At 37.5% G+C, this 16773-nt stretch overlaps 1 protein-coding gene across 1 annotated transcript; it reads left to right on the top strand.

Moving 5' to 3' along the window:
- The first annotated feature begins 311 nt into the window (after positions 1 to 311).
- On the top strand, positions 312 to 5153 carry LOC143597030 (vacuolar cation/proton exchanger 3-like). Its single transcript, XM_077075653.1, has 12 exons — positions 312 to 632; positions 1518 to 1585; positions 1687 to 1715; positions 1838 to 2034; positions 3104 to 3331; positions 3761 to 3892; positions 3988 to 4104; positions 4213 to 4266; positions 4352 to 4468; positions 4556 to 4646; positions 4750 to 4817; positions 4918 to 5153. The coding sequence occupies exons 1-11, from the start codon at positions 357 to 359 to the stop codon at positions 4812 to 4814; spliced, it is 1374 nt and encodes a 457-aa protein (XP_076931768.1). The 5' UTR covers positions 312 to 356; the 3' UTR covers positions 4815 to 4817; positions 4918 to 5153.
- Positions 5154 to 16773: the final 11620 nt, after the last annotated feature.

The raw sequence follows: 16773 nt of genomic DNA, 5'->3' as shown, positions 1-16773 counted from the left end.
GTTTCTCTTTGAATAATTACCATGTGAATGGTTTTTAATAATGACTGAGTTGTGAACGTACGATTACAGCTTGTAGTGACTCCAAGTCCACGAGACTGTGTTGATTCTACCCGGTCACGGTTTAAATACATTTTTCTAGTAATTAATTTTAACCGGCTCTAATATTTATTTTTTATTTTTTTTTCTGGTATTTATACAATGATTTGCTCAATTTCAAAAAAACAAATGATGGGCAGCTTCCACGAAGGTTCCCTATCAGTTACTAACTTACTATAAATGTATATAGTTTCCTCACTTCAGTCATTCATTCATTCACTAAATCTCCAACTTCTCCACACACACATATAACAAACCAAATGGCTTCCAATGAACCATGGTTGCTCGAAAACGGCTCAGTCAAGAGACTGACCAAGGAGACGAGGCAGGGCCATGGCCGTAGCCGAACGGCACACAACAAGTCCTCGTCCTCCCTTCGTAGAAAATCCGATATGTCCCTTGTGTCGAAAGTGCCTTGTTCAACTCTTAGAAACCTATTAGCCAATCTCCAAGAGGTCATTTTGGGTACTAAATTAGCAATTCTTTTTGTCGCGATCCCGTTCGCTATTGCTGCCCAATGCTTCGGTTATGCAAGGGTGAGTCTCTCTCAAGGCCACCATAATAAAGAGCCACCGGTTCATACTTTGTTTAGTTACATTTCTCAATGAAAATTAGATTTTTCAAAATCATATATAAACAGACTTGTCTTAAAAAGACAATTATTTAATCAAAAGATTTATACACAAGAAAGGATTGTATAACAGGCATGCTATATATACACGCAACTGAGAATCTCACACCATTTTCAAATGGCCGTTTGAGGTTGCACCAAACGGCCGTTTGAAGGTCAGGGCTTTCATCATACCCATACCTTATAAACTGCCGTTTTAATTTTTTTATTTTTGCTTGAATGGTCGTTTGAGTGTGGATTAGTAGTTGTCCTTCTATAAAATGTTATTTTAGGGTTTTGACACAACAACAAAAAAATAAATACATAAATAAAACAACAAAAACAAACTGCAGGATGGGACTTAACACCTATTAATTATAAATTGATCTTTATGTTTCAAAACAGTATTTTAAAAATTAAGTATTGTATCATAAAGTTTGTTGTTATTAATTAACTTATGTTTTTCTTCTATGATATGTTGAAACGGAAGTATTATGTTTATTATTTAGTATATAAGTTCGCCATTTGTTTATTAAACATGTGCAGACGTGTCATATTACCTAATATACTTCTGGTTTATATAATAAAGTATGCTGTTATCAATTAATATATGTTTAGCTTTCCTCTGAGGTGTTAAAATAGCAGTATTATTGTAGTTATTTTATATATGAGTTCACCATTTTTTTTATTGAGTTCATGTCTCACGGACGATAAGAATTAAAAGAAATTTTTTGTTAAAACAAAATACCTGTTATTATATTTATATGATTTATTTAAGCTAACAAATTTTTATCTTTCTGTATCTAAACAGCCATGGGTTTTCTCATTAAGTTTACTTGGATTAATTCCGCTTGCTGAACGTGTGAGCTTTCTAACGGAGTAAGCAACAATTTTCGGTTTCCTTTACTTTTAATTTATATATTTCCAATTAATATATCCAACTAATTAAATTCTTTTTTATAATTTATCATTGATTACAGGCAGATTGCTTTCTACACGGGCCCCACGGGTGAGTTTAATAATTAATTATCTATTTGGGTTTTGATGTTTCTCTAATTTTTAAAGATAACAATAAAACTGTATTATTAATGATATATGTTTGATGTGTATTTTTTTTATATATTAATGCAGTGGGAGGGCTGTTGAATGCAACATGTGGAAATGCAACAGAACTTATTATTGCAATATTTGCTTTAATGGAAAAGAAAATTGATGTTGTCAAATATTCTCTCTTGGGTTCCATTCTTTCCAACCTTCTTTTGGTTCTTGGCACGTCTCTTCTTTGTGGTGGCGTTGCCAATCTTTCAACTGAGCAGAAGTTTGATAGGGTAATAACCTTTCAAAACCGGTTCTAATTACAATTTTTAACATACTATTGGTTTAATTAAAATAAATGTACGTATACATTACATATATCATGTACATATATGTACTAATCAGCCGGTCGATCGGACGGTTAATGCTATTTACATGTTATAGCATTTACGTATCTTTCTTTTAATCTATCTATTAAATTTAAATAAAAAACACATGTTTTTCTAGCTTTAAAAAATTGTTAAATAAACTTTCAGATCTCATTTTTCATTTGTATCTTTATCATATTCATAAAAACTTATTTTATTCTTTTATCATCTTTATACATGTGTAATAGTTATATAGAGGGTCAATAGTAGTTTTCTAAAGATAGAAAGTTACAATACATCATATAAAACGGACTTATAAATTAGAGAATGGCACGGAAACGTCAATTTGAGTATTTCATTAATTTTTTTTTTCTCCAAAATATAGAGATAAAAAGTTTTTATGGAGCATGAGATCGATGCAAGTGCTCTAACAAATTATTACAATACTAGACCGGCCAGCTTATTGACCATTAGTTGGAGGGTTATAGGCCTTTCATAAAGACTTGATAACCTCTTGTTATCTTGATGAATTTAAAATCATTATTTAGAAATTTCTTATTATAATATAGTATAAGTTTTATTATTTTATCCAAACAATTAAAAGAACTTGTAATTGAGGATTTTTTTTAAAGCTTGTGTCGTTTTGTTTGATTTGTTAAAAATGGTAGGTTTGAACCAAATATTATAAATTGGTATTTAGATGTTCAATGTTTTATATATGGAATAATATGAGAATATAATAATTTTTTTGAGTTTACCCCAATGAAAATACTCTTAATATAATATAATCACAAATTTAACAACATCAACCTAGTCGAGTTGGGCAACACACGTCTCATACTTGTTTCGTAAATTACAGATTTGGATTCTATCCTGTTCAATCGTTGAACCGGCCGGTTTTTTAGTGTCCCTCTTTAAAGAAAAACTTACTTTTGTATCAACTTGTTAAATACTGGATATACATTAACATGCATAGCAAACATTTGTTGAACAGAAACAAGCAGATGTCAACATTGCATTACTTCTGCTGGGGCTGCTATGCCATCTGTCGCCACTCATGTACAAATCTGCTGCTGTTGTGAGTACAACTGCTGATGCACTTAGTACTGCTAAAGCAACACTCAACTTGTCCAGAGCTTGTTCCGTTGTCATGCTTATCGCTTACTTTGCTTACCTTATCTTCCAACTCTGGACTCACCGCCACATCTTTGAAGGAGAAGAGGTATGTAAAACCCCTCGAGACTAGCTTGTTAAAAGTTTGAATTAAGTCGTCGTCGAGTCTGAGCCAGGTTATTTATTTAATATATTTACATAATAGTTATTATTAATTTATTATATATAATAATATTAAAAATAATTAAATATGTTATATATAAAATTCATAAATATATAAATATAAACAAAAACTTAAATATCTATAAGTTTATCCACCTAAATTAATAATAATAAAAAATTAATAAACAATAGACAAGTCGATCGAGTTGAGCTCATGCTTTAGAAATATATCTCGAAATGATCCGGCCAGCTCTATATATAAGTTACACGAGACGACTGGTTTATGCCCCTAGGAATTACCCATTACATGCATAAACATGTTTGAAAAGCATATTATGTTGCTAACATTGCATTAAATGTATATAATCACTTGCAGGGGGATGAGGATGACATGGTTGTAAGTGAAGAAGAAACCCCAGTGATAGGGTTTTGGAGTGGGTTGATTTGGCTAATTGGAATGACTGCAGTCATCTCATTGCTTTCTGAATACTTGGTGGACACTATTGAGGTATCACCATCACCAATATTTCATGAGCCAAGTGATTGTATTTATTTACGTTTAAAGCATTAATTATTCACAAGTTTTATATAAATAATATACAGGAAGCCTCAACTTCATGGGGTATATCAATGAGCTTCATCTCCATCATCATACTACCAATTGTCGGAAATGCAGCCGAGCATGCTGGAGCCGTCATCTTTGCTTTCAAGAACAAACTGGTAAATAATTTAATTTTAGTTGGTATCTAGTTGCGTTGTTGAACATAATTCCCCCCCCCCCCCCCTTTTTCAAAAACAACTAATGTGATTAATTTTTCATAATTGTAGGACATAACTTTGGGTGTGGCACTTGGTTCTGCAACTCAAATTTCGGTTTTTGTGGTAAGTTTTCTTTTTGCATTTTATTGTTAACTACGGAGTATTTTTTGGATTTGTTTAAATATAACATAGTTTATTTATGATTTAGGTTCCAATGAGTGTTATTGTTGCATGGATTATTGGCATCAAAATGGATCTTGATTTCAGTCTCCTTGAAACTGGTTGTCTTGCCCTCTCAATCATCGCCACAGCCTTCACCTTACAGGTATGTTTTATTGTATTTTATTTATTATAAAAAACATTTAAATTATCTTCATAAAATTTATTAACTTATATAAACCAATATATGCAGGATGGAACTTCACATTACCTTAAAGGAGTGGTTCTTCTACTTTGCTACTTTATCATTGGAGCTAGTTTTTTTGTTCAAATTTCTCCAACTGGTAAAATCCCTTATATTTTTTAAATTTTAAGTACTTCCTTTTATATAATCAGTTTTTAAATATAGAAAGTTTTTAATCATTTCATAATTAAATTCTTTTCTAGAACCTGGCATCAATACAGTGAACATGAGATTCACACCATCTAACCAGGGGATTTTTAGAGTTTGAAAGGTATAGCATTTATGTTAATATATTATAATAATTAAGGAATTAATACGGAGTAATAAAAAAGATTATTTCTGATAATTTAATATATATATTTTGCATGCAGGGGGTGAGTTTTGATAAATAAAATGCATGCATGATCATACCTTGGTGGTGAATTCTTTCATTGGCGTGGACATAATGATTTATGGATTATTGCTTGTATTTCGTAATGATGAGTCTGCGATTCCCTTTGTGATTGTCCTTTCTTTGTAATCATAAATATAATATTGTGAGAGATTACATAGGCAGTATCATACTGTTTAATTAAAAATAAATAAGAATATTTGAAGTTTAATCTTATTTCTTTTGCTATATATTCCTGAATTAGCTAGTAAGAATTTTCTTATATTTTCTTGTTTTTCTTATGAACACATAAAAATAATTGTTTTTGTTCTTGTTGTAAAATGAAACGTAAAGCTCTGGTTGTAAATACTGTTAACTTTATATATTTTTTCAACGTTCAATATACCTTTTTACAAATTTTTAGGTTTATAAATACAAATAATATCATAAAATACATACAAATTTACTAAATGGAAATAAAACTAGTACAAGAAATTCGTAGTGTCTGTAAAATAACTGTAATGTCAATTAAATTTGTTATTATTTAATATAATTAACACCTGAATAATTTATAATTAAAGGGAAAGCTTTGAACAATTGAATTAACGTTACATAATTACAAACCCTAGCTTATACATCGATTAAGCTAACAAACTAAACAAACAATTAATTGGCCGGGTTGTGACCCAAACTGCGTCGGAAAAGCATAACAGACGAGCAATTCTGACGTAATGTGCATGTCGGAAAAAACCCTCATCGGAAATTCCTTTTTGATACATTTCCAATGCAAATTTTGACAAAATTTCAACGCAACATTTGTCGTAATTTTTTGACACTTTTTAACACTTTTAATAATTACAATATACCATATTAATACCGTATATGTATAAATAATTAAAAATAACATTAACTTTTTAGTTTTTTACGCAATTCCAATACATATATAAGTTGTTTTTCGATTCATATTTAAATTGTTTTTCATGTAATTTCGGCACGTATATAAACTGTTTTCTTGACACAATTCCGATACATTTAATTGCTTTCTGACACATGATTTTTTTTCCAACGCATTTGTTTTTTTAATATATATATATATAACATATATATATATATTCAAAACAGAAATAATCCAAATTTGTTTCCTGCTATAATACATAAAAAAGCTGCAAATATTATTTTAACAAAACGACCACAAATTCACTTACATAACAAGTTTTATTGATTATCTAATATATATAATTTACAAGTTTGGTGCCGCTAAGTCGCCATTGGGCAACTTGGTGGCATCTTACTTGTCCACACAATTTTGTTTATTTGTTTTCGCTTTGTTAGCGTGACAAAAACCGACTCAATTCACATAGACTCAACATCGAGGACCGACGACGTTTAGTTTTACCAACGCCTGATTTTATCGACCGACACCACCCCACTGATCCGCTCAATTTTTATATAATTTTTTCCCTTTTTAGCTCTGGTACCGTAACGTAGATAGCCGAAACCGACCGAATTCGTGTTGGTTACCGCCCCAATGCTCGGACTGACAACGCTTGGGTTTTACCACCGTCTAGATTTACTGACCAAACAAACTTCGTTTTAAATAATTTATCTTTTCTATATGTTAGTTTGACGAAAATATATTTTTTAGACGCTAAGGTTCTACCGTTTTACCAATGGTGTCTATATCGTAAACAACGTAAACGATACTAACTGATTCACATCAACTCACCGACGTAACGCTCAGCTTTTACCAACACCCGGGTTTCAACGTTGAGGTTTTTTCTAATTGCCCTGACGCAACGCGCCGGGTGAAAATCTAGTTTAAACTCAAATATAATCAAAGATATTATTAATCCATGACAAACTAACATATCTAAAATAGGAGATAAATAATTAATATCAAGAACGAAAGGTTATGACCACTTATTTGTGTCTCTTTGTCTAAATTTGTTGCATTCCGTGCTCTTCTTTTTAACTTCTATTTGAACTTGAATCTATAAATTTGTTAAATATGTATGATAATTAGTAAACTAACAACAGCAACAACAAAACTTATAATCCGCATGTATGCCCAAAAAAATTGTACTACACCCTGAACTTTATATAACAATTGTCAGACTATTAATATAAGTTTTAACATCGCTGTGATAGTAAATAATTGAAAGCGGACATACCATGTGATAAATCTCAAAAAATTCTAAAGTGTATACAATAACAAATGTTCCTAAAACTCTAGTTTGTCTTCATTTAAAAAGTGGCCAGAAAAACTCTCGTCAGAATTGTCCAGTTGTATCTTCTTAGCGTATGAATTCTTCCTATTCAAATTGTTCATTTTCGAATCCTTCATCATCCTCCACTGTTGGGCATCGTCGAATATTATATCACCGTCCATTAGTTGGGTATCTTTGACTAGGCACAAGGGTTCATTCCTAGTTACTTCATCTAGTAACTCAAATCGTTCACCAACTTGAAAAAACCCATGTTCATTAATGTTTCATTAGTTCCAAGAGTAGTGACTTCATATATGTGTCAGCTTTTTTGTTTTGGTCAAAAATCAACTAAGGATCAAGTAACCAAATTCGTTTGGTGATGATTAGTGCTAATATAACAACGATGAATGTATAAGCAAAATAAAAATGAACACCGTGATTTGTTGCGAGGAAAAAACCTAGACCTTGAGTAGATCGTCGGCAAAAAAACCCCGGGTGATGACAAATCGTCTATCACCACTTTATTAATGTAAAAATCGAGTTACAAATGTGGCGTATATGATCAACGAATACAAAGAAACTAAGTGTGTGTGTTGTTTACAAAGAATTCTCAGCTAATGTTTACGAATGTGAGCTAGTAAGTGATCATAACCTAGTTGATCATAACTCGTTATAAATAAAAATAACAACTAACTATAACTCCTATAATCACGCCACTCTTCCCACTAGCCGTTCCATCTCTTTGACCACGTGTGAGATTGGTCGAGTAGCGATTAAATAGGATGACCCAGTCCTGTAGCCGTTATATCTATCAAACACAACACCATACAGACACAATTATTAGTAGGCAAGTAATATCGAGGATCCCTGATCCTTCATAGCCTGTAACATATCTTAAGGATAATCCATCCATAAGACAATTAAGAATAATGGATCATCAGCGTGAAATTCATGTCCTAACAATTGCCCCCAAAATGGCGGGTGTTTATGTGATACAACTGTCATTTTGAAATTTGAATCCCCGCAAAAGATAGATGATTAGACGTGTGTCAGCGATAATTATTATTAAGCAACCGATAGTTATCCGCCGCCTATATATATGATTATCCATAACCCATTTATAACCACACAACTCATCCTCTATTCAGGTATCCTTCTTTCTTATCTTTTCATTTTCTTTTCTTTATTCCGGCCATGTTTATTGTCAATCTTTCTTCCTCTTCTTCTTCTGAAAGACCCTTTTCTGATGAGCTTCGACCGCAAGGCATCCTCGAAAACCCATCTTCTGATATCTGTAAGTTCACAGATCCGGAGATCGATGACATCCGACAATTCTTCCCAATCAATACCATTTTTCGACCATACGACTCTACAACTTGCAACGACTGTATATCCAAAACCTGGGTTTGTTTTCCGGCCCAACCCTTTCTGATAGGCCAGCTATATTGTAAGGCCCCGTTACCGGTAACCCTACTTTCATGTTGGATTTACTCATAAACACAGTTCTAAATATCAGAGTTAATTAAAATATTTACGCGGAATATAAAACTTTCATAAAACATTACAATATTCCATAACTTGTCTCAAAACATCCTTTGTTTTTCACATTAAAACATTAAAATTAAAACATCATAAGTCTTCAGATGCCAGGTTCTTGTTCAGTGCCACGTGTCTCCTCAAGCGAGCTGCCTCATCCTACTCACCTGCGTGCATACTAAAAGTCAGCTACGCTGAGTGAGTTCTAGATAATCACATAATCATACCATTCACATAACATTATATTCTTTCATTCATACTTTCTTACTTTCTTACTTTCATACTTTCTTACTTTCTTTTGTATTAACTTGCTTTCATATCTTACGTTATAAAGAGCATTACGCCCTACATTCCTCGAGTATTATTAGGGCTCGGTACCCTCCTTCCTCGAGTATTATTAGGGCTCGGTACCCTCTTTCCACGAGTATTATTAGGGCTCGGTTTCCCTCTTTCCACGAGTATTATTAGGGCTCGGTTTCCCTCTTTCCTCGAATATTAGTAGGGTTCGGTTCCCTAGTTCTCGAATATTAGTAGGGTTCGATTCCCTCTTCGTTACCATACAACCATACATCATACCTCGAGTATTATTAGGGCTCGGTACCCTTTTCGTAACCATACAACCTTCCTTTCCTTCTTTTATTAACTTTATCACATTCATACACATAAGCATACATATCATACTTACCTTAACTTAGCGTTACAACCTGACAGTACGTGCAATATCCGAAGATCGTTCACGTACCGTCAAGCCATCATTCATACATTTCACATTATTCACATAAGGCATACACTTATCTCTTAGGATAAGCGTATTAACAAACATATTGAGTATGCACACAGCCCCGAAAACATAACACATAAATGGGGCTAGAAACTCACCTGAACACGGTTACGTTCACCGTTAATCGTAATCCCTTTCTTCAGTTGTGCACGGCTGACTGTATAACAAGTATACGTATCAATTAACTATCACTTCTCATAATGTATTTCTATCTTTATATGACCCACAACGAACGGGGGTCCGGGGGCAGCGCCCCTGGCAGCGGGGTCTAGGGGCGGCAGCCCCTAGGAGGGTCCAAGGGGCAGAGCCCCTGGCTGGGGTCGAGCTGCCAGGTCAGCTTGGAAAAATTTTATTTCCATTAACTGTCTTAACACATTTTTCATTAGATTTTTAATTTATTTTCTAATCGAACTTGACTTTAGGCGAAGTTAACCCTCGGGCGAACTTAGCTCTAGGCGAAGTTAACCTTAGGCGAACTTAGCTTTAGGCGAAGTTACCAGCTAGGCGAACTTAGCTTTACAGCGAAGTTGCCATCAGGCGAACTTGGCTTCAGGCGAAGTTGTCATCAGGCGAACTTGGCCTCAGGCGAAGTTACCAGTTAGGCGAACTTAACTTTACAGCGAAGTTGCCATCAGGCGAACTTAGCTTGCAGGCGAAGTTCATCAGGCGAACTTAGCTTGCAGGCGAAGTTCATCGCTTTGAAGGCGAAGTTGCCCAGATGAAGGCGAAGTTGCCCAGACAGCCGCTGTTTTAGTTTCTGATCGGCATTTCGAGCGATTTTAACACCCTTGCTATGGTTCGATATCACCCACTACGCTTCCCGACCATTTTTGGTCGTTTATACACTAAAAAGCTTGGATCTTTAAACTTCAAAGATCAAGAACCATACCTTTTTGGGCTCGTTTGGGTCTCGTTTACTTGCTTAATCACAACCAACCGCTCTCTCTCTCTCGGACCTCGCTCTCCCTCTCCTCGGCTGCCGCCGGCGGTTGTAGGTGGTGTGTATGTTTTGGAGTGTTTTTAGGAAAATGATGGAAATGAAGATATTTTGGGGTTTTGGGGGTATTTATATCCCTGAAATCCCATTCTCATTTAACCCATCTCAATTAATCCAAGTCCAAGACCCGCTCCTTACCCGATGTTAATTAATTACGCGAAATCACTAAACATAACTTCCTTTATTCATCATTAAAATTTTAGGATGTTACAAGTTTCCCCTCCTTAAAGAGGTTTCGTCCCCGAAACCTAACTATTACATAAACAAACTAGGGTAAAACTTGCGCATCTCATCCTCGGCTTCCCAAGTAGCATCTGATCCCTTGCGGTGTTTCCATATCACTTTTACCAAGGGTATAATCTTGTGACGAAGCTGCTTCTCCTTGCGATCAACGATCTCTATCGGTTGCTCGATGTAGTTCAATTGTTCATCAACCTCAATGTCCATTAATGGCACGTGAGACGTGTCATCAGCTAGACACTTCCTCAGATGAGAAACATGGAAGGTTGAATGAATTCCTTCTAACTCATCGGGTAAATCCAGTTTATAAGCTACTTCACCCACACGACCTACAATCTTGAACGGTCCAATGTACCTCGGACTCAACTTTCCTCTTTTCCTAAAACGGATAATCCCCTTCCAAGGCGAGACCTTGAGCATTACATTGTCACCAACGTTAAACTCAATTGGTCGTCGCCGCTTATCTGCATAAGACTTTTGTCTGTCTTGAGCGGCTTTCATTCTTGCTTTGATCTGATCGAACTTTGAAGACGTTTCTTGAACCACTTCAAGGCTTCCCATTTCTTTCTGACCAATCTCACCCCAACACACCGGGGTTCTACATCGTCTACCGTAAAGCATCTCAAACGGTGGCATACCAATACTTAAATGGTAACTGTTGTTATAGGAGAACTCTGCCAGATGCAGATGATCATCCCAACTTCCACCAAAATCTAAAACACAAGCACGTAGCATATCCTCAAGGGTTTGGATCGTCCTTTCAGACTGTCCATCAGTTTGAGGATGATACGCCGTACCGATGTTCAACCTCGTCCCCATAGCTTCATGGAATTTCTTCCAGAACCTCGAAGTAAACCGTGTATCTCTATCAGACACGATCGATAACGGTACCCCATGCTTGGTTACAACTTCTTTGATGAACAAGCTTGCTAACGTTTCTGACGAGATGGCCTCTTGTATGGGCAGAAAGTGAGCACTCTTGGTCAAACGGTCCACAATCACCCAGATGGTATCATGTTGCTTGGCTGTACGAGGTAGCTTATTTATGAAATCCATGGTGATGTGTTCCCATTTCCACTCAGGTATCTCTAGCGGTTGCATCTTCCCATAAGCTTTTGGTGCTCGGCTTTGACTTGTGAGCAAGTTAAGCACTTACTAACATAATCCACTACATCGTTCTTCATTCCTGGCCACCAGTAATCTCTTTTCAAGTCTTGGTACATCTTTGTAGCTCCTGGATGGATTGAGTACCTTGACTTATGAGCTTCATCTAAGATTCGACTTCTAAGATCACCATGGCGTGGGATCCACATACGGTCGAACCTAGTCTTAACTCCATGAGTGTTTTCCATCAACTCATCTTGCTGGCCATAAATCCTTTCTTTCTTTACTAACCCTTCATCTACTAACACTTCTGACTGCACCTTGATGATTTCTTCAAAAAGACTCGGGTTCATGATCAACTTGTATGACTTCACTGTTGCAAGGACTTCCTCATTCTTACGACTTAACGCATCAGCGACCACGTTAGCTTTACCGGGGTAATACTTAATCTCACAGTCGTAATCCTTTATCAATTCTAACCATCTTCTCTGCCTCATGTTCAGTTCTTTCTGCTCGAAGAAGTACTTTAAACTCTTATGATCGGTATAGATAGTACACTTAGTGCCGTACAGATAATGCCTCCATATCTTAAGAGCATGCACTACAGCTGCTAACTCCAAATCATGCGTCGGATAAGTACTCTCATGGACCTTCAACTGCCTAGACGCGTAGGCTATCACCTTCCCTCGTTGCATCAACACGCAACCTAACCCTTGATGCGAGGCATCAGCACAAACAACGAAATCCTCGTCGCCATCGGGTAGAGTAAGGATTGGAGCTTGCGTCAGTCTCTTCTTCAATTCTTCAAAGGCTTCCTCCTGAAACTTTCCCCAACTGAATACTATCGACTTTCGGGTCATACCGGTCAGTGGTGCGGCTATCTTGGAGAAACCTTCGATGAATCTCCTATAGTAGCCAGCTAACCCTAGGAAGCTTCGTATATCAGTCGGATTCTGCGGAGTCTTCCAATTCGTTATCGCTTCAATCTTAGCTGGGTCCACGGTAATCCCCTCCGGATTAACCACATGACCTAAAAATTGCACTTCTCTTAACCAGAACGCGCACTTCGAAAACTTGGCGTACAACTTCTCTTTATTCAGAACTTCCAATACCTCTCTCAGATGCTCGGCATGGTCAGACTCACTCTTTGAATAAATCAATATATCGTCAATGAAAACGATAACCGACTTATCCAACATCGGCCGACACACCCTATTCATCATGTCCATAAATGCTGCAGGAGCATTTGTTAGACCGAATGACATTACGAGGAACTCGTAGTGTCCATGCCGCGTTCGGAACGCTGTTTTAGGGATGTCTACCTCTTTCACCTTCAGCTGATGGTAGCCTGATCTGAGATCTATTCGTGAGAACCAACTTGAACCTTGCAGTTGGTCAAACAGATCATCAATCCGTGGCAAAGGATATCAATTCTTTACCGTCAGCTTATTCAACTCACGATAGTCTATGCACATTCTCATACTTCCATCCTTCTTTTTCACGAACAATACTGGTGCGCCCCACGGGGAAACACTCGGTTTTATGAAACCTTTGTCGAGGAGTTCTTGCAGTTGGGACATCAATTCTCTCATCTCAGACGGTGCTAGACGGTAAGGCGCTTTCGCGACAGGTTGGGCTCCTGGTATTAAATCTATCTGAAATTCTATCTCTCGCTCCGGTGGCAACCCCGGAAGATCCTCAGGGAATACTTCTGGGTAGTCGCGCACAATAGGAACATCTTTTATTTCTTTCGTCTCGGACGTAACGTTGACGACATACGCCAGGTAGGCACAACACCCTCGCCTTAGCAAACCCTCGGCTTTTATCATCGAAATGACATTAAGCCCAGAACTTTCCTTATCACCATAAACTGTCACCGCACTACCATCCAATGACTTTAACCTTATCATCCTACTCTTACACACTATCTGAGCCTCAAACTCAGACAACCAATCCATACCCAAAACCACATCGAACCCTCCCAAGTTCATAACGTACAAGGTAACAGGGAACTCATGTCCCTCCAATTCTATCCTACAGTTCTTAACCATTTTCATTATTTTAACCGAAGTGTCACTAGCGGTTTCTACTATAAGGGTCTCAGACACTCGGCAACATTTCATTTTAGCTAGTTTACTAAATGGTGTGGCTACGAAACTTTTGTTTGCGCCCGAATCAAATAATACAGTAGCGGAAACACCGTTCACTAGAAACGTACCTGTGACAACATCTGGAATCTGCTTGGCTTGTTCTTGGGTCAGCATGTAGGCTCTAGTTCTTGGCCTAGCTTGATCGGCATTTTTCCTTCCACTACCTCCAGCTTCACTCTCGGTACACTCCCTAGCAAAGTGACCTGTCTTACCACACTTGTAGCATGCAGGCTTAGAACTGCACTCATGAGCATAATGACCTGCCTTCCCACACTTGTAGCAAACATTCGACCCAAATCTACATTCTCCGGCATGAATCTTTCCACACTTATGACATGTATCCGAACCCTTTCCCCACCTACACTCACCACTGTGTGCCTTGCCACAGGTCTTGCACGACCTGTTCTCCCAACTCTCGGCTGCTTGTTCTTAGGGTTCAACATCTGGGTACCGGGTCGTTTAGCAGGAGCGACCCATTTCTTTTCTTTCTTCTCGTCTCCCACCACCACATCATCCGCAGTCAAGTCTGCATAGACCATTTCTGCGAGTTCGACAGCAAAATCGAAAGTAGTAGGTTTACTTGTCCTGACTAACATGCGGACTCTCTGTGGTAATCCCCTCACGTAACACTTGATCCTTTTAGCCTCAGTGTTGACCATATCGGGCACCAACCTAGACATTCGATTGAACTCGGTGGTGTACTCACGATGTGTCATTGTCCCAGCTTTCAAGTTTAGGAACTTCATCTCCGCCCTTTCAACCTCGGCGTCAGCACAGAACTTCATCATCACTAACTCCTTCAGATCGTCCCATTTCATCTCCTTGATCTCTTCACGGGTCTTCCTCTGCTCCACACTCTCCCACCAATACATAGCCTCATCCTCGAATGATTGAGTAGCATAACCTACCGCTTGATCGGTACGGCACTCGCTAATGCGGATAACCTTATCCATGGCGGTTATCCACTGAAGAGTAGCGATTGCGTCTCCTAAACCAGTCAGCTTAGGCGGGTCACAACCTTTGAAGGACTTATAGTTGCAACCGCCTCGGCCCCTCTTCCTATCATCATCTTTCACAGACCTTACCTCACTTGAGTCACCCCTTTCCCTCTCATCATCCTTTCTACCATTACCACCGGCCCCTTCAACAGTTCTTTCACGGCTTCCAGCAGACCTTCCCGGGGTAATATTCTTCATAGCAGTGGCCACAGCTTGAAAAATAGCTGCTTGAATGGCGGGATCCAGTTGAACTCCTTCATTGTTTTCCGGGTTTCTTCCAACTACGCTTCCTTCAGCTTCGGTGTTGGAAGCTGTCTCAACCGAAGGTTGCTGGACACGACGAGGCCTGCCGCGTCGTCTAGTGCGACCTCCAGCTCCAACAATGTCTCCAGCTCCAGCCATTGTATTCTAAGGGGAAAACACAAACTTCATCACTCAAGAAACTATTCAGTACAAGGATAGCAAGGCTAACAGGTAATAACAGTGGCCAGCTGTGACTAGCTGATCACGTTGCTTTCCGTGTCCTATACACTTCCCTTTATGAGTCTATTTGTGCTGGTTCTACTTAAGCAGTTAGTCAAATCAAACAATCAATTATTCCTATCCCTGTCGTTCACATATCTTTTCTTTCTCATTAACATATATCATTTAATCATACAATTTACCTTTACTGATCTTGCTTGAGCGACACATGGCATTCTTGGACTGGCATCTTCTTTCCTTTCTTACTTAAATCCCATTCTCTGTTCGAGTCTAAGCATGTAGGATGCTTAAATCTCTCGAACTTTGCTCTGATACCAACTTGTAAGGCCCCGTTACCGGTAACCCTACTTTCATGTTGGATTTACTCATAAACACAGTTCTAAATATCAGAGTTAATTAAAACATTTACGCGGAATATAAAACTTTCATAAAACATTACAATATTCCATAACTTATCTCAAAACATCCTTTGTTTTTCACATTAAAACATTAAAATTAAAACATCATAAGTCTTCAGATGCCAGGCTCTTGTTCAGTGCCACGTGTCTCCTCAAGCGAGCTGCCTCATCCTACTCACCTGCGTGCATACTAAAAGTCAGCTACGCTGAGTGAGTTCTAGATAATCACATAATCATACCATTCACATAACATTATATTCTTTCATTCATACTTTCATACTTTCATACTTTCTTACTTTCTTACTTTCATACTTTCTTACTTTCATACTTTCTTACTTTCTTTTGTATTAACTTGCTTTCATATCTTACGTTATAAAGAGCATTACGCCCTACATTCCTCGAGTATTATTAGGGCTCGGTACCCTCCTTCCTCGAGTATTATTAGGGCTCGGTACCCTCATTCCTCGAGTATTATTAGGGCTCGGTACCCTCTTTCCACGAGTATTATTAGGGCTCGGTTTCCCTCTTTCCACGAGTATTATTAGGGCTCGGTTTCCCTCTTTCCTCGAATATTAGTAGGGTTCGGTTCCCTAGTTCTCGAATATTAGTAGGGTTCGATTCCCTCTTCGTTACCATACAACCATACATCATACTTCGAGTATTATTAGGGCTCGGTACCCTTTTCGTAACCATACAACCATCCTTTCCTTCTTTTATTAACTTTATCACATTCATACACATAAGCATACATATCATACTTACCTTAACTTAGCGTTACAACCTGACAGTACGTGCAATATCCGAAGATCGTTCACGTACCGTCAAGCCATCATTCATGCATTTCACATTATTCACATAAGGCATACACTTATCTCTTAGGATAAGCGTATTAACAAACATATTGAGTATGCACACAGCCCCGAAAACATAACACATAAATGGGGCTAGAAACTCACCTGAACA

Source organism: Bidens hawaiensis, unplaced genomic scaffold, assembly GCF_021521415.1.
Source record: "Bidens hawaiensis isolate Kalapana, Puna unplaced genomic scaffold, B.hawaiensis_p1.1 tig00047496_1, whole genome shotgun sequence".
Lineage (NCBI taxonomy): Eukaryota > Viridiplantae > Streptophyta > Magnoliopsida > Asterales > Asteraceae > Bidens > Bidens hawaiensis.
This window is presented reverse-complemented; position numbering and strand designations above follow the sequence as displayed.